We start from the raw sequence: 26313 nt of genomic DNA on the forward strand, positions 1-26313 counted from the left end.
AACAGCAAAGGACCTTGTGAATATGGTGCAGGAAACAGGTACAAAAGTATCTATATCCACAGTAAAACGAGTCCTATATCAACATAACCCGAAAGGCCGCTCAGCAAGGAGGAAGCCACTGCTCCAAAACCACCATTAACAGTTCTATTTTTGTTTCATCAGACCAGAGTATTTCCAAAAAGACTTTGTCAAAAACTGTCTGGCTTTTTAATGATCTTTGTCCCAGGTTATGTTTGGAGGAAAAAGGGGAGGCATCCCAACCGTGCAGTGGCAGCATCATGCAAACTGTAGTCTGGCTTTTTAATGGCGGTTTTGGAGCAGTGGCTTCCTCCTTGCCAGTGTGTGCTTGTGAGTGGCCTTTCAGGTTATGTTTGGAGGAAAAAGGGGAGGCTTGCAAGCCGAAGAACACCATCCTTTATTTTGCCAGTTACCTGTTATATTTCCCAACCGTGAAGCACGGGGGTGGCAGCATCATGTTAATAAAAATACAAAATATATACTGTATAATATATCCTGTATATATAATATATACTGTATGGGTGCTTTGGACCTGGGCCGAGGAGCTTCAGCCCCAGTAAGCCCCTGCATTAAACCGGCCCTGGAGGGAACCCATTCATGAATATGGAGCCCTTTCATTGGTGGTGACCTCAAATAAATGCCATTATCGCTACAGACATCGAGGCAGGGCAGCCATTTTGTGACCCCAGGTGGATTTGAACTGAAAAGCAATCCCTAACATTCTTACTGAAGCACAATATGGCAGCCAGAAGGGAGGTGTACTGCCACGGACCAGAGCTAGGCTAGCTTTCTAGTATAGAGGCTCGTGAGAGAGGGTCAATTCTTAACAAAATAGCATTTATGGACTATAAGGCAACAACATAAATGATCTCTTCAAGAATCAAACTTAAATGTTCATCAAATAAAACTTCAAACAGAGCTCCCTCAGTCCTCTCCTCTGTGGTGAGGGATACCAGTTGTTGATATATGTCGTGGCTGATTGAGTAGCCGGTCACACCCTTAACGAGCCCATTGAAGTCAGCTGTGCCTGTTTTCATTTTCAGTTCCAGGCTGACTACATGGCTTGTGGTGCTGGTGAGGGGTGTGGACTTTTAGTGGCTGCCCCTCACTACGCCACACACACGAAGGCACCTTTCAAGTTCCCTTGAAGCAGATCCCAGAGCTATCTATGAATTCAGTGCTGAGCGCTAATCTGAGTTAATAGATTGCCCTTTGCGGTATGGTCTCTTTCAGTTTAATGCTGCTGAATCTTTCCACTGAGGTTCACTTGGGGGACATTCAAAATGAATTCTGGATTGTGAGGCGAATTGTGAATATATGTTGAAGGTCAACTGCACAGACAACTTCTTTAAAAGAGACTTTCTAGTAGATGTACATTGCGTAACATCAATTGATCACACTCAAATGCATGCTAATGTTGTTTACGTCCCGAAAAGCCATTCTGCCAACCTCTCGCTGGAATTTGGCTGAAAATAACCACAATGAAGAATGCAAATAGGGTTTAGTTCCAAATTAGTGCACTACCCATAGGGCTCTGGTAAAAAAGTAGGGCGCTTTAAAGGGAATATGGTGCCATTTGGAATGAGTTTTAGCTTGTGCTGCATCATGATTTATTCATTGTAGAGAATTGGAGTAATGCAACGTTTATTGCAATGTTTTGTACTCTAGATGTAATCTAACAGGCATTTGCACTTGTATGACCGCAGGCTAACTCCCTTGTGGTAGGCTAAATGCTTTTTAAGAAAGAAATAGAGCACAATAAGATGCGAAGGAGAAGATAAACTTAGGCTATATTTACAAACAAAACACCTCAACAGCGTTCAAACCAATTCAACCCCAAAAAAATGTCCATGAATTATAATCCACATAATAATTCACATTTCCTTGCTGCAGGATTATTTTCCTACTGTAGCAGACTGGCTCAAATGAAGAGCCTACATCTGTACATAATGCATTTGATACAGTCAATCAAAGATGCTATCAAACTAAATGATGCTTAATAATAAGCTGTGACCTTGTAGGACACAATCTGGAGGGTACTTCATTCACAACAGGAATACAAGACTGCTAATATTCATGCAGCTGTACACTTTCTCTACTAGCCACTCATACTCACTTACCATATCTCCCTCAGTCATCTTCCTTTATGAGGACCACAATGGGAATGGTGGCATCAGAAATGGCACTCCAATTCCTCCTATATGTCGTTACACTGCTTTTATTTGTTGACACTTAGGGAAGTAGTGCAGTAGGGAACAGTTTGCATTTGGGATGCAAACTATGCCTAGAGTGAATCAATCAAATGTATTTATAAAGCCCTTTTCATATCAACAGAAACCCAGCCTATAACCCCAAAAAGCAAGCAATGCAGATGAGAAAGCACAGGAACCTAGGAAGAAACGTAGAGAGGAACCAGGCTCTGAGGGGTGGCCAGTCCTCTTCTGACTGTGCCAGGTGGAGATTATAAGAGTACATGGCCATTAAGGCCGGATCGTTTTCCAATGTGTTCAAACGTTCATAGATGACCAGCAGGGTCAAATCATAATCACGGTGGTTGTAGAGGGTGCACAAGGAGTAAATGTCAGCCCAGCATTCAGAGGTTGAAACAGCAGGTGCGGTAGAGAGAGAGAGATTACACAGATCCACAAAGAATTCAAAAACAAACCCAATTTTGATTAACTCTGTTGGGTGAAATACCACAGTGTGCCATCACGGCAGCAAGATTTGTGACCTGTTGCCATAAGAAAAGGGCAGCCAGTGAAGAACAAACACCATTGTAAATACCACCCATATTTATGTTTATTTATTTTCCCTTTTGTACTTTAACTATGTGCACATAATATGACATTTGAAATGTCTTTATTCTTTTGGAACTTTTGTGAGTGTAATGTTTACTGTTCATTTTTATTGTTTATTTCACTTTAGTTTATTATCTACTTCACTTGCTTTGGAAATGTTAATATATGTTTCCCATATGGGGGGTGACACCTAATGAAGAGATGAGTCTTCAGTAAAGACTTGAAGGTCGAGACCGATTCTGGGCCCATCACATGGATAGGTAGACCATTACATAAAAATGGAGCTCTATAGGAGAAAGCCCTGCCTCCAGATGTTTGCTTAGACATTCTAGGGACAATAAAGAGGCCTTGGTCTTGTAAGCGTAGTGTATGTGTAGGCGTGGTGTACAAATTTGTAGTATTTGGGGTATCTGTACTTGACTTCACTGTGTATATTTTTTACAACATTTACTTCACGTCATTCCTAAAGAAATGTATGTAATTCTTTCTTCATACGTTTTCCCTGGAACACAAAAGTACATTTACATTTACATTTAAGTCATTTAGCAGACGCTCTTATCCAGAGCGACTTACAAATTGGTGCATACACCTTATGACATCCAGTGGAACAGCCACTTACAATAGTGCATCTAAATCTTTTAGGGGGGTGAGAAGGATTACTTACCCTATCCTAGGTATTCCTTGAAGAGGTGGGGTTTCAGGTGTCTCCGGAAGGTGGTGACTGACTCCGCTGTCCTGGCGTCGTGAGGGAGTTTGTTCCACCATTGGGGGCCAGAGCAGCGAACAGTTTTGACTGGGCTGAGCGGGAACTGTACTTCCTCAGTGGTAGGGAGGCGAGCAGGCCAGAGGTGGATGAACGCAGTGCCCTTGTTTGGGTGTAGGGCCTGATCAGAGCCTGGAGGTACTGAGGTGCCGTTCCCCTCACAGCTCCGTAGGCAAGCACCATGGTCTTGTAGCGGATGCGAGCTTCAACTGGAAGCCAGTGGAGAGAGCGGAGGAGCGGGGTGACGTGAGAGAACTTGGGAAGGTTGAACACCAGACGGGCTGCGGCGTTCTGGATGAGTTGTAGGGGTTTAATGGCACAGGCAGGGAGCCCAGCCAACAGCGAGTTGCAGTAATCAAGACGGGAGATGACAAGTCCCTGGATTAGGACCTGCGCCGCTTCCTGTGTGAGGCAGGGTCGTACTCTGCGGATGTTGTAGAGCATGAACCTACAGGAACGGGACACCGCCTTGATGTTAGTTGAGAACGACAGGGTGTTGTCCAGGATCACGCCAAGGTTCTTAGCGCTCTGGGAGGAGGACACAATGGAGTTGTCAACCGTGATGGCGAGATCATGGAACGGGCAGTCCTTCCCCGGGAGGAAGAGGAGCTCCGTCTTGCTGAGGTTCAGCTTGAGGTGATGATCCGTCATCCACACTGATATGTCTGCCAGACATGCAGAGATGCGATTCGCCACCTGGTCATCAGAAGGGGAAAGGAGAAGATTAATTGTGTGTCGTCTGCATAGCAATGATAGGAGAGACCATGTGAGGTTATGACAGAGCCAAGTGACTTGGTGTATAGCGAGAATAAGAGAGGGCCTAGAACAGAGCCCTGGGGGACACCAGTGGTGAGAGCGCGTGGTGAGGAGACAGATTCTCGCCACGCCACCTGGTAGGAGCGACCTGTCAGGTAGGACGCAATCCAAGCGTGGGCCGCGCCGGAGATGCCCAACTCGGAGAGGGTGGAGAGGAGGATCTGATGGTTCACAGTATCGAAGGCAGCCGATAGGTCTAGAAGGATGAGAGCAGAGGAGAGAGAGTTAGCTTTAGCAGTGCGGAGCGCCTCCGTGATACTCCGTAAGTACTTGTAACATTTTGATTGCTTAGCAGGACAGGAAAAGGGTTGTATTCACACACATCAAGGGAACATCCCTGGTCATCCCGACTGCCTTTTATCTGGCAGACTCACTAAAGTCTAGGACCAAATCGGAGAGATGGGTAGGAGCAAGTACATGTAACTCTTTGTAGGTTAGCAGTAAAACCTTGAAATCAGCCTTAGCCTTAACAGTAAGCCAGTGTCAAGAGGCTAGCACTGGACTAATATGATCAAATGTTTTGGTTCTAGTCAATATTCTAGCAGCCGTATTTAGCACTAACTGAAGTTTATTTAGTGCTTTATCCAGGTTGCCGGAGAGTGCCTTCAGATAGTTTTAATACCCAATGACATATTTTTTGTCCATCCATCTACACACAATACCTCGTACTGACAAAGTGAAAACATGTTTTTAGAAATGTTGGTACATTAATTGAAAATTATATACATAAATATCACATTTACATAAGTATTCACACCCCTGAGTCATGCATGCTAGAATCACCATTTGCAGTGAATACAGTTGTGAGTCTTTCTGGGTAAGTCTTTAAGAGATTTCCAAACCTAGATTGCGCAACATTTGCCTACATTTTTCAAAATTCTTCAAGCTTTGTCAAATTCGATGTTGATCATTGACCCGCAACCGTTTTCAAGTCTTACCATAGATTTTCAAGTAGATTTAAGTCAAAACTGTAACTCGGCCACATAGGAACATTCACTGACTTCTTGGTAAGAAACTCCAGTGTAGATTTGGCCTTGTGTTTTAGGTTATTGTCTTGTTGAAAGGGAAAGTATTCCAGTAGGAATTTGCCTGTGCTGAGCTCCATTCTGTTTCTTTTTTATCTTGAAAAACTCCCCAGTCCTTAATGGTTACAAGCATACCCAAAACATGATGCAGCCACCACTGTGCTTGAAATATGGAGCGTGGTACTCAGTAATGAGTTGTGTTGGATTTGCCCCAAACATAACTATTTGTATTCAGGACAAAAAGTGAATTGCTTTCCCACATTTTTGCACTATTACTTTAGTGCCTTGTTGCAAACAGGATGCTTTGGAATATTTTTGTTCTGTACAGGCTTCCTTCTTTTCACTCTGTCAATTAGGTTAGTATAGTGGAGTAACTACAATGTTGTTGATCCACTGTTTTAAAGTCACCATTGGCCTCATGGTGAAATCCCTGAGCGGATTCCTTCCTCTCCGGCAACTGAGTTAGGAAGGACGCCTGTATCTTTGTAGTGATTGGATGTATTGATACACCATCCAAAGTGTCATTGATTACTTCACCATGCTCAAAGGGATATTCAATGTCTGCTTTTTACCCATCTACCAATAGGTGCCCTTCTTCGCAAAGCATTGGAAAACCTCAATGGGTTTTGTGGTTGAATCTGTGTTACAGATTAATTGTATGTGTGGGCAAAGATACAGTAAGAGGTAGTCATTTAAAAATCATGTTATACACTATTATTGCACACAGAGTGAGTCAATGCAATGTATTATGTGACTTGTTAAGACACCTATCCCCTAAAATCAAACTTTTACTCCTGAACTTATTTAGGTTTGCCATAACAAAGGGGTTGAATACTTATTGACTCAAGATATTTCAGCTTTTCATTTTTTATTACGTTGTAAAATGCTCTAAAAGCATCATTCCACTTTGACATGATGAGATATTGAGTGAACAAAAATCTAAATGTAATCCATTTTAAATTCAGGCTGTAACACAACAATGTGTGGAACAAGTAAATGGGTGTGAATACTTTTGGTAGGCACTGTAATTGTGGCATCCTTGATGATGTAATTAATGTATATATTCTTTCCAATGTACGTTATGTAATTTTTAAAAAATGGATTCAAATCATTCTCCTTTGCAGGTACAACTGGAAGACAACGGAGTGGACCGAGTGCAGGGTGGATATGTTGCTAAGCCAACAGGACCGTCGTCGTGGTAACCTAACTGGGCTGTGCGGGGGCGGAGTTCAGAACCATGAGGTGTACTGTGTCCAGGCAAACAGCGCCGACCCTGCCTCAAGCTCTCTCAATAGCAAAGAAGGTAACCTGACCAGCAGGCAACTGTCCTTTATCCCCAATGTGTAATCTTTCTCCCATTCTGATAACTCATGCCCTTCTCCCATACTAGGTCATCTCTCTCACCAGTTGTGTGTCTATAGAAAGCCCATATCCATTGTGTCCCCTTTTTTCCCTCCCATACGGATGCCTTGTCCCATTGTACAGATCTCTTCCACCTCGTGCACTGGAGACTGAGCACTTTTGCTAAGGCCGCACTCATGCCCTTACGCAATAGTAAGAAATTCAATGGGATTCCCTTGCCAGCCAAAATTCATGCACTAACGATGCAGAAGCGTAGACTAGGAATGGGGTCGAGGAATGTGTTTCCCCATTCGGGGATCTTTGGAGATCCTAAAAGCCTTGCACTACTCAAAATTGGTGCCTCCCTTCTGAAAACAATTCTCAAAAAACAATGGTACCCCATGTGAGAACAGTTCCTGACAGGGGTGATAGTAGATATCATTGGAATCATCCCAAGTGGCACCATATTCCCAATATAGTCCACTACTTTTTACCAGGGCCCATAGTTTAGGGAATATAGTGCCATTTGGTAGGTAACCATTGCCTGTCTGACAAACACCCAATGTCAATATGACAGGGTAGCATATCCATACAGTCAGCAGAAGCAGTAATAACTCTCTCTGTCCCCAGATAATGTAGTAACTGTGTTCCCAGATAATGTATTAAAACTGTTCCCACTCCCTTGGTAATGTTACACACATGAATGCACAAACGCAAGCACACACACACATGCATGCACACACCCACCCCCAGGCTATCAGACTGATGAACAGCCGTCACTAGCCGGCTACCTGTCCTGCACCTTTTTTTTGCACACATACTCCCACACACACAAACTTCAAACACACACCTCATGCACACACACACATACCTCATACACACACACACATACCTCATACACACACACGCATACTTCATACACACACGCGCACACACACACACACACACACACACACACACACACACACACACACACACACACACACACACACACACACACACACACACACACACACACACACACACACACACACACACACACACACACACACACACACACACACACACACACACGCCTCATACATACACACACACCTCAAATACACACCTCATACATACACAGACACCTGCACTCACATAAACACTCACACCCAAGTGTACCCCCATACTCACAAACACATGCACATACACATACACGCTGTCCCATGTGTATAGAGACCTTAAATACTGGACACTTCCTGTTTCTTTCATACTGTTTTTCACACTGTGTATGCATATAGTGTATTCTCCAAATAGCTCATAATAATAGCTCTACTACTGTACATTGCATTTTAGTGACACTGTTTATACCCTCTGCATATTTATATGCCTGATTCTCAACATAGCTCACTGTAATATAGCTACTGCTGTACATATCATTCCTAGTATATCCTTTCAGTGTATATACACATAGATTGCATTTGGATTCCAACTACAACATTGACGAATACGCTGATTCGGTGAGCGAGTTCATTAGAAAGTGCATTGAAGATGTTGTACCCATAGCAACGATTAACACATTCCCAAACCAGAAACCGTGGATTGATGGTAGCATCCGGTGAAACTGAAAGCACGAACCACTGCTTTTAACCAGGGCAAGGTGACCGGAAACATGACCGAATACAAACAGTGTAGCTATTTCCTCCGCAAGGCAAACAAACAAGCTAAGCGTCAGTATAGTGACAAAGTAGAGTTGCAATTCAACGGCTCAGATACAAGAGGTATGTGGCAGGGTCTACAGTCAATCACGGATTACAAAAAGAAAACCAGCCCATCGCGGACCAGGATGTCTTGCTCCCAGACAGACTAAATCACTTTTTTGCCCGCTTTGAGGACAATACAGTGCCACTGACACGGCCCACAAGTAAAACATTTAAATGTGTTAACCCTCGCAAGGCTGCAGGCCCAGACGGCAGCCCAGCTGGCTGGTGTGTTTACGGACATATTCAATCAATCCTTATCCCAGTCTGCTGTTCCCACATGCTTCAAGAGGGCCACCATTGTTCCTGTTCCTAAGAAAGCTAAGGTAACTGAGCTAAACGACTACCGCCCCGTAGCACTCACTTCCATCATCATGAAGTGCTTTGAGAGACTAGTCAAGGACCATATCACCTCCACCGTACCTGACACCCTAGACCCACTCCAATTTTCTTACTGCCCAAATAGGTCCACAGACAACGCAATCACAACCACACTGCACACTGCCCTAACCCATCTGGACAAGAGGAATACCTATGTGAGAATGCTGTTCATCGACTACAGCTCAGCATTTAACACCATAGTACCCTCCAAACTCGTCACCAAGCTCGAGACCCTAGGTCTCGACCCCGCCCTGTGCAACTGGGTACTGGACTTCCTGACGGGCCGCCCCCAGGTGGTGAGGGTAGGGAACAACATCTCCACCCCGCTGATCCTCAACACTGGGGCCCCACAAGGGTGCGTTCTGAGCCCTCTCCTGTACTCCCTGTTCACCCACGACTGCGTGGCCATGCACGCCTCCAACTCAATCATCAAGTTTGCGGACAACACTACAGTGGTAGGCTTGATTACCAACAACGACGGGACGGCCTACAGGGAGGAGGTGAGGGCCCTCGGAGTACGGTGTCAGGAAAATAACCTCACACTCAACGTCAACAAAACAAAGGAGATGATTGTGGACTTCAGGAAACAGCAGAGGGAGCACCCCCCTATCCACATCGACGGGACAGTAGTGGAGAGGGTAGTAAGTTTTAAGTTCCTCGGCAACAACACATCACAGCAAATTGAATTGGTCCACCCACACAGACAGCATTGTGAAGAAGGCGCAGCAGCCCCTCTTCAACCTCAGGAGGCTGAAGAAATTCGTCTTGTCACCAAAAGCACTCACAAACTTTTACAGATGCACAATCGAGAGCATCCTGTCGGGCTGTATCACCGCCTGGTACGGCAACTGCTCCGCCCACAACCGTAAGGCTCTCCAGATTGTAGTGAGGTCTGCACAACGCATCACCGGGGGCAAACTACCTGCCCTCCAGGACACCTACACCACCCGATGTCCCAGGAAGGCCATAAAGATCATCAAGGACAACAACCACCCGATCCACTGCCTGTTCACCCCGCTATCATCCAGAAGGCGAGGTCAGTAGAGGTGCATCAAAGCAGGGACAGAGAGACTGAAAAACAACTTATTTGTGTACTTGTTTGACATTTACTGCACTGTTATGAGCAATTAACACAAGCATTTTGGTGCATCCGCTATAACATCTGCTAAACTGTGTACGCGACCAATACACTTTGATTTGATTTTAAACATCACAACTGTGGTGGAAGTACATGGTTTGATACGGCCCATGTTTTGTCATAGTTTGTCAACCTCGCTCCATATCATCTCTGTAGACTGGACAGGTTGACAGGGAACTTTAGCTGGGAAGTTTTTTTGGTATTTTTACCCCCTTTTTCTCCCCAATTTCATGATATCCAATTACGGTCCAATTACGATCTTGTCTCATCGCTGCAACTACCCAACGTGCTCGGGAGAGACGAAGGTTGATTCATGCGTCCTCCGAAACATGACCCGCCAAACCGCACTTCTTAAAATCCGCCTGCTTAACCCGGAAGTCAGCTGCACCAATGTGTCGGAGGAAACACTGTTCAACTAATGAACAAAGTCAGCCTGCAGGCGCCCAGGCCCACCACAAGGAGTCGCTAGACCACTGCACCACTCGGGAGACCCTCGAGCACTCAGTTCTGATTCGACTTGTGCACGCACCCAAAATCATATCATCTTTTCCGGCTCTGCACAGGGAGGTGGAGAGAGGGGAGGAAGGAACTGAGGCAGGGAGGAGAAAGATGCACAGACGTAGAGAAGAGAGAAAGAGAGAGAGAAAGTGCTTGAGAGAGAGAGAGAGAGAGAGAGAGAGAGAGAGAGAGAGAGAGAGAGAGAGAGAGAGAGAGAGAGAGAGAGAGAGAGCAGTGGTGTGACATGAAATATGAGTGTGGGGCACTACTTAGTCAGTGTCTATGGAAGGGATGTTGGCTGGTAGCGAGCCCATGTTTATCCAGCGCTTCCACGCTAACTCCCAGACTGTCCATCTGGTCAGGGGGCTCAACTGGCCACCGCTCACAGAAATTATTCAAATGATTCCAGCTGCTCTCAGACAGCCAGACAGAGGAGGCACTTTGCTGTACTGTTGAGGCTCTGATTGTAGTGGTATAAAGAGAAGGAAAATCATCAGACGTCTAAACTGCAACTTGATAGTTCTTTCAAATCTTGTGAGTGTCCTGTTTTTCGAAGTGACAGGGTTATCTAGGTGACACAATTGATGGTGACAGTTGCAGAGAGAGAGAAAGGGAGTGAGAGAAGGATGGATAGAGAGGTAGAGTGAGAGGTAGGAAAGCACAGCAGCTGCCGTCAGACATATTTTCCTTTTAATCCTTTCCTGTCAGCTCTATGGCACAATTACAACTTCCCCATCCACTTTTGGAATTCACTTTCTCATTCTACACTCTCTTCTCTCAATTTCCTTCTCAATCATCTATCCTGTCTTCAAAACTAAACATTACACACCTGGTACAAAACATGAAATACACAGTTATGGGTTATTATAGGGATCAACACAGAATTTGTCTAATAGTTTATATACTGCCTGAGTTTATGAAGCATTGTTCACAAATCTCCATCTCGGCTGTAACAGAACAAAATCTTCAGTCTGATTCAAACTGATGTGGTCTTTTTTTTTGCTTTCAAGGCTGATGTTTTTTGTGATTTGACTGAGGCTGGGTGGTGTGTGTGTGTGTGTGTGTGTGTGTGTGTGTGTGTGTGTGTGTGTGTGTGTGTGTGTGTGTGTGTGTGTGTGTGTGTGTGTGTGTGTGTGTGTGCGTGTGTGTGTGCGCGTGTGTGCGGAGCAGTGGTGTCTCTGAACTCCCTACCGCCTCTCTGCTAGATTAGTCATATAAGCTTGTTGTGTTTGTACGCATTCTCAGTGGCATTTGCATAGGAAAGAAGCTGTATTTGGACACAAAACTCCCGGTTTCAATCATGCTGGGGATTACAGCTGGCTTCAACAAACCCATGTTATGAATGCCAAAATGCTGCTGAAATGAAGTGGGCATAAGAAGCATTGATTATCTAAGCCAACGCACGCACACACGTACACACTCTCTCACACACACACGCACACATATACATATACACACACACGCACACATACTAATATTTCTGCCAATGTAATAATATCACAGCTCATGTTTGGCTAAACAGGACAGATTTAGATACGTATTCCGTGGGGGTTCTGATATGGACAACAGGGAAAAGCAGCAGGGAGGAAGGGAGAAAGGCAGGGAAGGAGAGTGCAGGGAGCCAGTGAATCTGATGCTACTGTTCAGTTCTATCCAGCTCTGTTCTGTTTGGTTGTAATCAATATGGATCCTTATTAGAAGGCCCATAGAGACATTCTGTAGCTAGAACGGCTGGCTTTGTGATGCCATCCGGAAGTACAGTTATAGATGCTGATGGCATGGGTTGACAGAGAGTGGAGGAGAGGGGCGAGCCGCAGGTGTCTGGCTGAGATTGGAGGACTTAGTTTGGCCCCAGGAACCCCTCCGTGGTGTGGTGTGTAAGGCAGGGTAGAGACTAGACGAGACCATCTGGCAGGAGACAGAGCGAGAGACGCATGTGGCACCACAAACCAAGGTCACCCAGCACGGAGTCATTCATTAATCAGCCCTTTGCTATTATGGAGGATGACAAAATACAGTAGCTACTTCAGTCCACACACGCGCGCACGCACGCACGCACGCACGCACGCACGCACGCACGCACACACACACACACACACACAACACACACACACACACACACACACACACACACACACACACACACACACACACACACACACACACACACACACACACACACACACACACACACAGCTGTGACGCACACACACCCACACAGGTGTGACACACACACAGGTAATATGAATGGCTGTGTTTTAAAACAGTTGGCCAGTGATATAGGTAAGCCTTCTAAAGTGGCGTAGGTAAGCCTCTATTCAAAACACTTTAAAGCACGTGTCAAACTCATTCCACGGAGGGCCAAGTGTGTGTGTGTGTGTGTGCGCGTGTGTGTGCGTGTGTGTCATTGAGCAGCACCGGGCTGAGCCTGATATGCCCTCACCAACTTTAAACATCTGCTATCTGAGCAGCTAACCGATCGCTGCAGCTGTACATAGTCTATCGGTAAATAGCCCACCCAATTTACCTACCTCATCCCCATACTGTTTTTATTTATTTACATTTCTGCTCTTTTGCACACCAGTATCTCTACCTGTACATGACCATCTGATCATTTATCACTCCAGTGTTAATCTGCTAAATTGTAATTATTTGCCTACCTCCTCATGCCTTTTGCACACAATGTATATAGACTATTTTTTTAAATAAAAAAATAATAATTCTACTGTGTTATTGACTTGTTTATTGTTTACTCCATGTGTAACTCTGTGTTGCTGACTGTTCACACTGCTATGCTTTATCTTGGCCAGGTCGCAGTTGTAAATGAGAACTTGTTCTCAACTAGCCTACCTGGTTAAATAAAGGTGAAGAAAAAAAACTAGACTGGATTTGGAAGGATGGCGAACAAATGAAAGGCCATACTGTTTGCTAAATGTTGTCTTGGATTTAAGATGGCGTGAGGGTAGGAATATTCATGACTATGAACATCCCTGTAGTGTTCTAGTTGGTATGAGTTTTATTCATGACTGGTGGAACGATTCAGGATTCATTTTCATCTATTAGCCTGAAGTTTTAACCCACTAGGTCGTTCCACAGTGACAGTAATGATACAGCTCAGTATGTCCACTATATTACATGTAAATATAAATGGATAATCTCTAAGGTCATATCACTATACTACTTAGATTTCTAACATTGTGTTATTGTATGTTTTCATACTTGTAAACAGTGACCTATGCCTGGGCCTGCCCTCAACATGACCTAGTTCCGCCACATCCCCTGCCCTGTTCTGACACCATGTCTCTGTGGATCTCTCTGTGTTTCTAGCCTCCAGGCCCGTTGATGGTGACCTGTGCCTCAGCCCGCCCCCCAACACCACCCAGCCGTGCCACATCCCCTGTCCTGTGGAGTGTGACGTGTCCTCCTGGGGTGCCTGGGGACCCTGCACCTTTGAAAACTGCCAGGACACAGCTGCCAAGAAAGGTGGGTGGAACACTGATTGTGGTTATGCCTAGGCTTTAGCTTTGTGGGCTAACACAAGTCTTGACTTCGAGACCCATTCAGTCAAATAGACGGCCGTCTTGCATGTATGGCATTGGAACACCACACACTGGGTGTAACAGTAATTGCTATACTTTAGTAATGATGAATGTACATATCTTTTTTTTTTATTGCTCCGGACTGGGATACAGCACCCAAAGACATATCATTACAGCACCCAAAGACATATCAATACAGCACCCAAAGACATATCAATACAGCACCCAAAGACATATCATTACAGCACCCAAAGACATATCATTACAGCACCCAAAGACATATCATTACAGCACCCAAAGACATATCATTACAGCACCCAAAGACATATCATTACAGCACCCAAAGACATATCATTACAGCACCCAAAGACATATCATTACAGCACCCAAAGACATATCATTACAGCACCCAAAGACATATCATTACAGCACCCAAAGACATATCAATACAGCACCCAAAGACATATCATTACAGACAAAGACATATCATTACAGCACCCAAAGACATATCATTACAGCACCCAAAGACATTACAGCACCCAAAGACATATCAATACAGCACCCAAAGACATATCAGCACCCAAAGACATATCAGCACCCAAAGACATATCATTACAGCACCCAAAGACATATCATTACAGCACCCAAAGACATATCTCCCAAAGACATACAGCACCCAAAGACATATCAATACAGCACCCAAAGACATATCATTACAGCACCCAAAGACATATCATTACAGCACCCAAAGACAAAGACATATCATTACAGCACCCAAAGACATATCATTACAGCACCCAAAGACATATCATTACAGCACCCAAAGACATATCAATACAGCACCCAAAGACATATCATTACAGCACCCAAAGACATATCATTACAGCACCCAAAGACATATCATTACAGCACCCAAAGACATATCATTACAGCACCCAAAGACATATCAATACAGCACCCAAAGACATATCAATACAGCACCCAAAGACATATCATTACAGCACCCAAAGACATATCAATACAGCACCCAAAGACATATCAATACAGCACCCAAAGACATATCAATACAGCACCCAAAGACATATCATTACAGCACCCAAAGACATATCATTACAGCACCCAAAGACATATCATTACAGCACCCAAAGACATATCAATACAGCACCCAAAGACATACATACAGCACCCAAAGACATATCATTACAGCACCCAAAGACATATCATTACAGCACCCAAAGACATATCAACAGCACCCAAAGACATATCAGCACCCAAAGACATATCAACAGCACCCAAAGACATATCAGCACCCAAAGACATATCATTACAGCACCCAAAGACATATCAATACAGCACCCAAAGACATATCAATACAGCACCCAAAGATGTATCAACACAGCACCCAAAGACGTATCAACACAGCACCCAAAGACGTATCAACACAGCACCCAAAGATGTATAGTAATTAACACAAGAGGAGTCAAATAAAATACACAAGAATGGAGCTATATACAGGGAGTACCAGTACCAGATAAATATGCAGAGGTATTTGAGGTAGATATGTACATGAAGGCAGGGTAAAGTGACTAGGCATCAGGATAGATAATAACAAGAGTAACATAAAGAACATAGTAGCAGCAGCAAATGATAAGTGTAAAAGTGTGTGAGTGTGTGTGAGAGTATGCGTGTATGTGCAGTATGTGTGATTGTGTTGTGTCAGTATGTGTTTGTGAGTTGACAGTTAGTGCATTTTTCTAAAGATAGCGAGGTGAGACAACCACATCAATATCACAGGCATAGTAGTGAACTTTTCCTCAATAATGTAGCTATCAGCAGAGTCAGCCCGGAGCTTTAAAAGGGCAAGTGCAAGTGTTGGTTCAGTTTTATTTATTTTATTTTATTTTTAGGTGGGAGGGGGGTATTAAGATACTATTTTAAGAGGTAGGGTTTCAGGTGCTTTCGGAAGACGGGCAAGGACTCTGTTATCCTAGCTTTAGGGGAAAGCTGGTTCTACCATTGGGGTACCAGGACAGGGAAGAGCTTGGACTGGGCTGAGCGGGAGATGGTCTCCGGTAGGGGTCAGAGGGCCAAGAGACCAAAGGTGGCAGAACATAGTGCTCGGGTTGGGAGGGAGGGGCAATTCCTCTTGCTGCTCCGTAGGCAAGCATCATGGTCTTGTAGTGGATATGAGCTTTGATTGGTAGCCAGTGGAGTGTGCGGAGGAGTGAGGTGACTTGGGAAGGTTGAAAACCAGCAGTGCTGCAGCGTTCTGGATAAGTTGCAGGTATTTGATGGCACCAGCGAGGAGCCCAGCCAACAGTGAGCTGCAGTAGTCCAGACCGGATATTACAAGGGAAATTAGAAAACTGGTTGAGTGTCATCCGCATAGCGATGATAGGAGAGACCATGTGAGGATATGATAGAGCCGATTGATTTGGTGTATAGAGAGAAGAGAAGAGGGCCTATAACCGAGCCCTGGGGGACACCAGTAGTGAAAGTACGTGGTCCAGACACAGATCCTCTCTACGTCACCTGTTGGGAGCAGCCTGACAGGTAGAATGCAATCCAAGAGTGTACAGAGCCTAAGACACCCAGCCCTGAGAGGGTGGAGAGGAGGAGGTTCACGGTGTCAAAGGCAGCAGAAAGATCTAGGAGTGTGCAAACAGAGGAGAGAGAGTCAGCTTTGGCAGTGCAGAGAGCCTCTGTGACACAGAGAAGATCAGTCTGGGTTGAGGGACCCGTCTTGGGTCAAGAAGATCATGCTGAGAGAGATTACGAGAGAGTTGATCAGAGACAGCTTGTTCAAGTGTTTTGGAAAGAAAATAAAGAAGGGATACAGGTCTATAGTTTTTGACAGATGAGTTCAGTGTTGGTTTCTTGAGGAGGGCCATTTTGAAGTCAGAGGGGATGCAGCGAGTGGTCAGGGATAAGTTGAGGGATGTGAAAAGGTCTCTAGAGATGGTTTTGAGAAGGGAAGAGGGGATGGGGTCGAGCGGGCAGGGTGTCCGGCGTATGTAGCGTTTGTGAATGTATGAGGCTTTTGTGTTGGTGTAACAGTGTAGTGTGTGTGAGTGAGTGTGTTTGTGGTTTGTATGTATAGTCTAGTGAGTATGCGTAGGGTCAGTGCAAGATAGAGTCAGTACAGACAGTTTGGGTACCATTAATTGACTATATAGCAGTCTGGATATTTAGCAGTCTTGTGGTTTGAGGGTAGAATTTGTCTCGGAGCCTGTTGGTCCGGGAGCTGATGCTCCGGTAGCATTTGCCAACAGTCTATGGCTTGGGTGGCTTGAGACTTTGCCAATTTTTCGGAACTTCCTCTGACACCGCCTGGTATAGAGGTTCTGGATGACAGGGAGCTCGGCCCCAGTGATGTACCCTCTGTAGTGCCTTGCGGTCGGATGCCAAGCAGTTGCCATACCAAGCACTGATGCAGCCAGTCAAGATGCTCTCGATGGTGCAGCTGTATAACTTTTGAGTATCTCAGGGCCCATGCCAAATCTTTTCACCCTCCTGAGAGGGAAGAGGCGCTGCCGTGCCCTCTTCACGACTGTGTGGGTGTGGATGGACCATATTAATTTCTTAGTGATGTGGACACCAAGGACTCACAGTCAAACACAGATACACATACATGCTGGATGGCTCAGCCCTTAATTATTGCTGATAGAGGAACAGAACAGCGGCAGCAGCAGTCTCTTAGCCCCAGCCCCCTTTATCACCTCCACCATGGTGACTAATGCATATTGACTCTACCCTAATGAAGCATCTCAAATGGAAGGGACGCCGAGAAATTGTCCCCCATGCATTTTAAAGATTGATTCACTTGCATCTCTCTCTCTCTCTCTCTCTCTCTCTCTCTCTCTCTCTCTCTCTCTCTCTGTGTCTCACGCTACTGTACAGTATGTCATACAGCACACACACAACCTTGACTGGAGTGTGTGTTAGTCCATACCGTCTGTGTGTGTGTACACCCTGGCTCTCATTAGCCGAGAGAAGCAAACTCTTAGACCATCCTCTGGGAATTTCATGACAACGAGCTCTATGCAGCATCAACATGACCTGATCTCCCAGTATTAGTTCAATCAATGTTTGTCACTTTTTGTGTTGGCTGTCCAAATGGACTGTCTGCACACACACACTGTGATAGTGTCTATCCACCAGTATTTTATGGATTCTAGTAACATACTGCACTGTTTTTGGGAGATACGTGTCTCAGCCGCAGCCTTTGAGATGTTGCAACAGCATACTGTAGTGGAGAAGTCATTATAGCCTACACTTTTCTCCATCACTATGTTTATCTGTGCAAAGAGTCCTCAGGCTCTGACAGGGTGGAAAGGCCTCAGTCAATCTGTTCATCTTGCTGTCCTTTACTGTGGTTCGACAGACAGTAGTGATATTAAAGAAACAAACCCTGTCTGGACCCCTATTCCATCCATTACCCCCTCTATTACACCCTCACCCCCTATGCCCTTCACCTTTCCTAAACCCTCCTCCTCTCCCCTTCTCTTCACACTCTTTCCCTCACCCCATGTCCCTGTTAAACTAAACCATCCACCTCAGCCCTGACACCTGACAACACACCTCCATCCTCCACCTGACCCTCCTGATTAAATAGAGGATCCGGGAAGAAAGAGGACCGAATCCAAAATAATCCGAGGAAATATAGCCATCATCCACCTGAGTCCTCCAGTTCTGCTGTGTCCCCCATGGTCCTCCTTTCTTATCAGGCTGTAGCAACAGTGGCGATTAGACCCTGGGGCTGGGGGTAAGGTGTCATTGGGCTGGGCAGGCAGGCGTTAACATAACACACACACATGCACGTACACAGGCACACACATACACACACCAGCAATCACCACTTCCATGTCCTTGAGCATAGCGAGAGGAAAGCCCTCGGCCTTTGAACAGCACAAATCCCAGCCGTATTAATGGATAGCTGCATACATTAGTATACATGAGTCACTTTGGGTAAAAGCCTGGGTTAATGAGGAGAGAATAATAATAGTCATTATGGGAAGCTGTTTCTCTAATGTATGTCATCTTCTGGGGCTTAATGGTCCTGTCGTGTTAAATAAATAAATACATAAATGTTATCATCAAAGCCAAGACACACTGTGACGGTAGCAGAAGAGAGGGGGAACTTCATGTACTGAAGTTAGACATTAAGTCGTGACTCCTTGAAAAACAAGTTAAGCTATCCTGAAAAGTGTTACCACAGAGGGGGAGGTTGGTGTTGAGGGAGGCCCTGAAAAGGGCCACCACAGAGGAGGACTATACTTTATTTCAATGTTATTTGGGATAGTAGAAGCAGATCATAGAATGGCATAATTATACAACTATTTATGGTTTCATGGCAGCACCGGGATACCTATATCTGTTTTCCTGTCTTTTCCTACCAGGGTTCAAACTGAGGAAGAGGAGGATCGTCAACGAGCCCACGGGAGGAACAGGAAGCTGCCCTCACCTGGTGGAGGCCATACCCTGTGACGAGCCCAGCTGCTATGATTGGCTGCTGGTGAAGCTGGATGAGTGTATTCCGGACAACGAGAGAGAATGTGGACCAGGCACCCAGATACCACAAGTCCAGTGTGTCAACGGGGATGGTAAAGAGAGAGAGAGAGAGAGAGAGAGAGAGAGAGAGAGAGAGAGAGAGAGAGAGAGAGAGAGAGAGAGAGAGAGAGAGAGAGAGAGAGAGAGAGAGAGAGAGATGTGTTTGTATATCGATGTGTTAATTACCGTGTAACAATGGATTAACATGGTCTGTTCAGGGGTTGTGTTGTGAATTGTGGCTCAGAGAACCATATTGTTTTGGCTTTAGCTTTACTGCCTTAAACTGTGCCTGCAGGGGCTCAGCCATAGACAATGCACAAGTGTGTGTGTGTGTGTGTGTGTGTGTGCGTGTGCGTGTGTGTGTGTGTGTCCAAAAAGGTAATTGCTGTTTCTGTTGCAATCTTGTTTTGTGGATATGTATTATATTTATTGTTTGTCTTGATCCTAAGATTGCACAGAGCTATGGAGGCTTGTGTGTGCCTGCCTGCCTGCGTGTGTAAAGCTTTGTGGTAAAGGGTTTGACTGCAGCCACACCAGCCAAGGCGTGCTGCCTGATATCCCATGGGGCCAAGGGGCCAGGCACGAGCCACTGCTGGTCGTAATTGTGCTCGCTGAGACACACACAGAGCTGTGCTGGCACTGCCTGAGGAGGGACACATACACACACAGGGACAGAGATAGATATACAGCACCTGCTTGTTCATGTTCTCTCCAAATGAAACTGGGCTACAGAGACAGATTTCAGTTAGCATGTGAGAGTAAATTAAGAAACAGTAACCACAGTGCTTGTTGCTTTTGGCAAGCACTGTACTATTGGCTACTTGTAGTACTGTAGATGTCTACCATTTGAAGACTGAAGAGAGCACCTTTATTTGGTTGGTTGGTATAGTCTTAGTCTAACAGGGCACAAATGTAAATCCTTTACTTTCCTCAGTCTTATTCACACACCAAATGACAACTCTACCATTGTCTCTGAAAATCTGTGATGTACATTGTTTTTCTAACAGTGCCGAACCAATATGCTAAAATCAAAGAGATGCATAATTCCTCAAACCCGTCTTCACACAGATCACATTATTCTCTGATGGTGTCTGACACAGAGCAAACATTTGTTATGGCATGTGTAATAGGTGCACTTTGGAAGGAGTGTAACTGATGCGTTTTTTTAATGTGGTTTGGGAAGTGTGCGTTTTAGTCAGGGAAGACCGAAGGGACCTTGTGTTTTAGTCAGGGAAGACCGAAGGGACCTTGTGTTTTAGTCAGGGAAGACCGAAGGGACCTTGTGTTTTAGTCAGGGAAGACCGAAGGGACCTTGTGTTTTAGTCAGGGAAGACCGAAGGGACCTTGTGTTTTAGTCAGGGAAGACCGAAGGGACCTTGTGTTTTAGTCAGGGAAGACCGAAGGGACCTTGTGTTTTAGTCAGGGAAGACCGAAGGGGCCTTGTGTTTTAGTCAGGGAAGACTGAAGGGACCTTGTGTTTTAGTCAGGGAAGACTGAAGGGACCTTGTGTTTTAGTCAGGGAAGACTGTGTTTTAGTCAGGGAAGACTGGGACCTTGTGTTTTAGTCAGGGAAGACTGAAGGGACCTTGTGTTTTAGTGAAGGGACCTTGTGTTTTAGGGAAGACTGAAGGGACCTTGTGTTTTAGTTAGGGAAGACCGAAGGGACCTTGTGTTTTAGTCAGGGAAGACCTTGAAGGGACCTTGTGTTTTAGTCAGGGAAGACTGAAGGGACCTTGTGTTTTAGTCAGGGAAGACCGAAGGGACCTTGTGTTTTAGTCAGGGAAGACCGAAGGGACCTTGTGTTTTAGTCAGGGAAGACCTTGTGTTTTAGTCAGAAGAGGGACCTTGTGTTTTAGTCAGGGAAGACTGAAGGGACCTTGTGTTTTAGTCAGGGAAGACTGAAGGGACCTTGTGTTTTAGTCAGGGAAGACTGAAGGGACCTTGTGTTTTAGTCAGGGAAGACAGAAGGGACCTTGTGTTTTAGTCAGGGAAGACTGAAGGGACCTTGTGTTTTAGTCAGGGAAGACCGAAGGGACCTTGTGTTTTAGTCAGGGAAGACCGAAGGGACCTTGTGTTTTAGAGCCACAGTTTAGTCTCATTTCAATAATTTCATTCATCCTAATTGAATTAAGTTCAGAATAATGGAGACAATATGCATAGCTGATTTGAGAATTTAACAATGCAAATGATTAGAAGTGTGAGTTTATTTATAGAGGAACGAAGATGTGATTCACCTAGAATATAGTATCCCAATTCAATATATCTGAAATAGTTCATCTTAGTTTAAGATGATTAAATCATCCAACAATGAATAGAAGGTAATAGAAATGAGAGATGTCGATGGCATCCCTTCTCACTCCATTGTGTTATAAGGGACATGTGAAGAACTCAATTGTCATGATTCAATTATGGACTGTGCGTTGTAATTGTATTTTACATCCTGGGAATTTTCTATTCTTTCTCATTCGACTAAGATTCAGCATATGAATATAGTAATTATCCGAAGATTCCTGAACCATAGAACACTGCCCACTAATGAGTACACTAAGGAGGGAGGGAGTGTAAGTGTGTGTGTGTGTGCGCGTGTGCGCTCATGTGTGTGTGTGTTGGTACTTCTCAATCAGTTCTCATATTATAAAAGTAATCAAGGTTCCCATTCACATCCGCCAGAGCCTGGTGCTGCCTGTTGCTGTGACGATGATTACACACAGTCCTCTTATTGTAGCCGAATGGGGAAAGGCAGATTAACTAGAAGCGGCGAGTAAACCTTGGTGATTACTAGTCTAATGGTCTCTTCCTTTCTGAGGACAAGAATATCTAGATTGTACATTGAAAGATGTATGGTACACGAGGAATGCTATTTGAACTGAGAAAGGGAGATAACTTTTTATATAAAGTAGTAATATTGATGAGGGGAAACACTAATAACACTAGTCTCTCTCTTTCTCTCCTCAGCTCTTCATCCTCCCTATTCCCTACCCCTTTTTTAAACCCTTCCTACCTCCTTATTATCACAACTTTCTATCTCTCTCTCCATCCCCCTTTCAATCCCTACCTACAGACGCTGTGTATTATATAGATCCATTTAGCTATGTGGTGAACAAGCCCAGGTAGCCTTTTTGTCTAGATGTCTGATTTCTTCATTCATGGTGACCTTCCCATCATTCTTTGCCACGTACAGAGACAATATGTCTGCTGGATGTGATGAGCTTGTTTTTACGGCTGCACCCTGTTGAATCAGACTTAGTTACTGGTAAATTAGATTATCTGGTGCTGCTCCACACAGTCAGATCCCATTTACACTGTCTTTCTTCCACATTAGAGTGTGTGTTTCCTGTGTGTGTGTGTGTGTGCGTGCTTGCGTGTATGTGTGTGTGTGTGAAATCTATGTGCGACAGAAATCTTTCCCCGCCTGGATGGAATGAGACAGGTTTAAACAGAGGATACGTCAAACGATGTCTGGTACTTTTCCATCAAGACACAGATGAGACCCAGCTGGGGGGGTTCTCATGTGAGGTGTGTAAAAGAATTATCTCTTGATGATCGGTTGGAAGCTTGTTTCGCCTCTGTGGATTTTGTTGAATTGATTCCCAGACACTTGCTTGACGGGGAAAGGGAGGATGGGGGGGAAGAGGGGCTTTCTGAAAGGTGAGAGGGATGTTTTGGATTTGAACGGTCCGTGATTCAATACGTTTGTTGTTCATTTGCATTGCAAATAATGTACTTCTTGCAAGTCATGAATCTCTTCGTTATTAAAGCATCTCGTGTATAGGTGTTTGTTGTCTTTCGACATTCACGTTTGTTTTACTGTCTTGACTGACTCCTACAGGCTTCCATTGTTTCCTCCCTGGGAAGAATTGTGATTAATAATACATAATCTACAGTATTCTGTCAAACAAAGATGTCACAAAAAGACAGTGAGTCAAAAGCCATAAGAATAATCATTGTCATTAACAAGGTTTACATAATTTTGGTGACAGATTCATAAGAATATTTTCAAATCTGCATAAAGAAAACATGCGCATTTTCTCACCCCTGGTGTTTCCACCAAACAGACTTCTTGCGAATGAAAATCAATACGTGATGAGGTATTGCACACATTTTCTCTTATGTTTTCATGTAAAGATCAAAAATCAAAAGTTCAATGTATTTCTATTACATTTTCAATTCTACCGATATTTTTGGCACAAAACTGTTGTTTTAAATAGCAAATTTGAGTTTGAGTTTATTTTTATTTTTACAGGGACAGTGCACATTAATCAACGTTTCAGTAAAAGTGCCGGTTTTAGCCAGCCGGCTAATTTTCAACCGCAGTCCCTGGGCAGGTTATTAAAAACAATTACAATATAGACAATAGCAACATAGAACAAGCAAGACATAGCAACATAGGACAAGCAAGACATAGCATACAGACAGAGCAACATAGGACAAGCAAGACATAGTATACAGATAGAGCAACATAGCAACATAGCAACATAGGACAAGCAAGATGTAGCATACAGACAGAGCAACATAGGACAAGCAAGACATAGCATACAGACAGAGCAACATAGGACAAGCAAGACGTAGCATACAGACAGAGCAACATAGGACAAGCAAGACGTAGCATACAGACAGAGCAACATAGAACAAAAAGCAGCAAGACAAAATTCATAAAAGCAACAAAGTGTTTCCACACCTCACAAGCTACAGACAACAGACAACATGGAAAGCGGCAACACACAGCTAGGGACCATGTTCACAAATCTGATTGACCTTTAGCCATGTCTTCAAGCATTTTGTGAAAGTGTGATATGTGGTGCAGTTATGTGTGTCTGATGGCAGTGTATTCCAGACATGGGAAGCTCTCACAGAGAATGCAGATTTACTAAAGGTGCTTTTCCTTAGGGGAACTATACAGTCACCTCTCATGGCAGACCTTGTGGATCTGCTGCCATATGTCTGGGTTTTTGTTTAACAAAGATATTGAGTGGAGGGGGAGCCAGGCCATTAAGGATCTTGAATACAAGACATGCGTCGGTGTATTGCACAAGATTTTCCCAACTCAAGAGCTCATGCTTTCTAAGGATGTGACAATGATGATGGCTATTGGGCTTCCTATCAAGCACTTTGAGAGCCTGTTTGTAGACAGACTGAATAGGTTTTAATGTTGTACAGCAAGCTTGGGCCCAACTAGTCAAGCAGTATGTTAAGTGGGGGAGTATCATAGAGTTGAAGTACAGTAATTTCGTATAAATCGGAAATTAGCTTGGTTGAATTTAGTTATTTGAATGACCTTTTTCACATGCTTTTTAAAAGAGAGGTTGGAATCAAGTATGATGCCAAGGTACTTAAAATCGGATACCACCTGGAGCTTCTCCCCTGACACATAGACATCTGGCTCAGTAGCATCTGTTGCCCTCTTTGTGAAGAACATGCAAACAGTTTTTTTCACATTGAGATGCAAACACGAGTCACTGAGCCACTTTGTAACCTGGACCATTACAGTAGTGAGTTCTTGTGCAGCTTGTTGTTTGCTCTTTGCATGCACATATATCACTGTATCATCTGCATACATTTGAACTTCAGACCCAGTACAGACAGAAGGCAGATCATTAATGTACAGGCTGAACAGGAGGGGCCCCAGTATTGACCCTTGGGGCACGCCCACATCATAGCTACGATTGGGCGACAGCTCATTGCTCACTCTGACACACTGAGTTCTGCCTTCAAGGTATGATTTCATCCATCTCAAGGCATCAGGGGAAAAGTTGAACTTGGACAATTTTGTGATGAGAATCTCATGGTTAACAGTATCAAAAGCCTTCCTTAGGTCCAGAAACACAGCCCCAACAGCACCCCCTTTGTTCATCTTGGACTTCACATTTTCCAGAAGAAAGCAGTTGGCTGTTTCTCTGAGTGTTTTGCTCTGAAGCCAAACTGCATGTGCCGACTCTTGTCACATGTGCTCTAGCCAACAGCTCACAGATACAGTGTGGTTAGGTTACCTACATGATGAGATTGTTATGGATAAGAGCAAGAATATTTGTATTTGTCAAACAGCAGTCAAGCATCAATCTTCATATCACCAGAATAAGACCATCAGTATTTATTGGTAAGGAGCATCAAGCTCATCACATTGCACTTTCACCACCCTGTGAAGTTCATCGTAACTTATTTCATCTGTAGACTAATAAACTGCATGCTTTCCCGAGTCATAGTGGGAGGACCACACACCATGTCATAGCGTGACTCCAAGTTTACTTTCATATGATGGGCATTATATTAATATGTGCGTATAAAGTTGTTTCTACTACCATTTTTCGCATAATACATTTTACAGACAAAAAATATCCCACCATGTCAAAAGCACACATTATCTGTCAGCATTTATAAAATTGTACCAAAACTTCCTGTTTCCATCAAAACTGTCTTTTTTTTTTACATGGTGTGACTTTACTCACATAAAAACTGTGGATGGAAACATGGATATACAAACAATTTAACGATTTCCTCACCCAATCTATCGCATGGAAGACTTCCATTTCAACACCCCCTATACACTCGCAAACACACACGCGCACACACACACACACACACACACACACACACACACACACACACACACACACACACACACACACACACACACACACACACACACACACACACACACACACCACAGCCCCCATAGTGGCCCTCACCGTCCCTCTTGACTGGACCTTATT

General features: G+C 44.4%; 1 protein-coding gene across 1 annotated transcript in view; it reads left to right on the forward strand.

Moving 5' to 3' along the window:
- LOC118373476 (thrombospondin type-1 domain-containing protein 7A-like) overlaps positions 1-26313 on the forward strand; it is a 213866-nt gene that overhangs the window by 84521 nt on the left and 103032 nt on the right. The window contains exons 4-6 of the mRNA XM_052470109.1: positions 6545-6723; positions 13845-14000; positions 19456-19659. Coding sequence (XP_052326069.1) covers positions 6545-6723; positions 13845-14000; positions 19456-19659 — 539 coding nt within the window. The remainder of the gene's footprint in view (positions 1-6544; positions 6724-13844; positions 14001-19455; positions 19660-26313) is intronic.

The sequence above is a fragment of the Oncorhynchus keta genome, chromosome 19, assembly GCF_023373465.1.
Source record: "Oncorhynchus keta strain PuntledgeMale-10-30-2019 chromosome 19, Oket_V2, whole genome shotgun sequence".
NCBI lineage: Eukaryota > Metazoa > Chordata > Actinopteri > Salmoniformes > Salmonidae > Oncorhynchus > Oncorhynchus keta.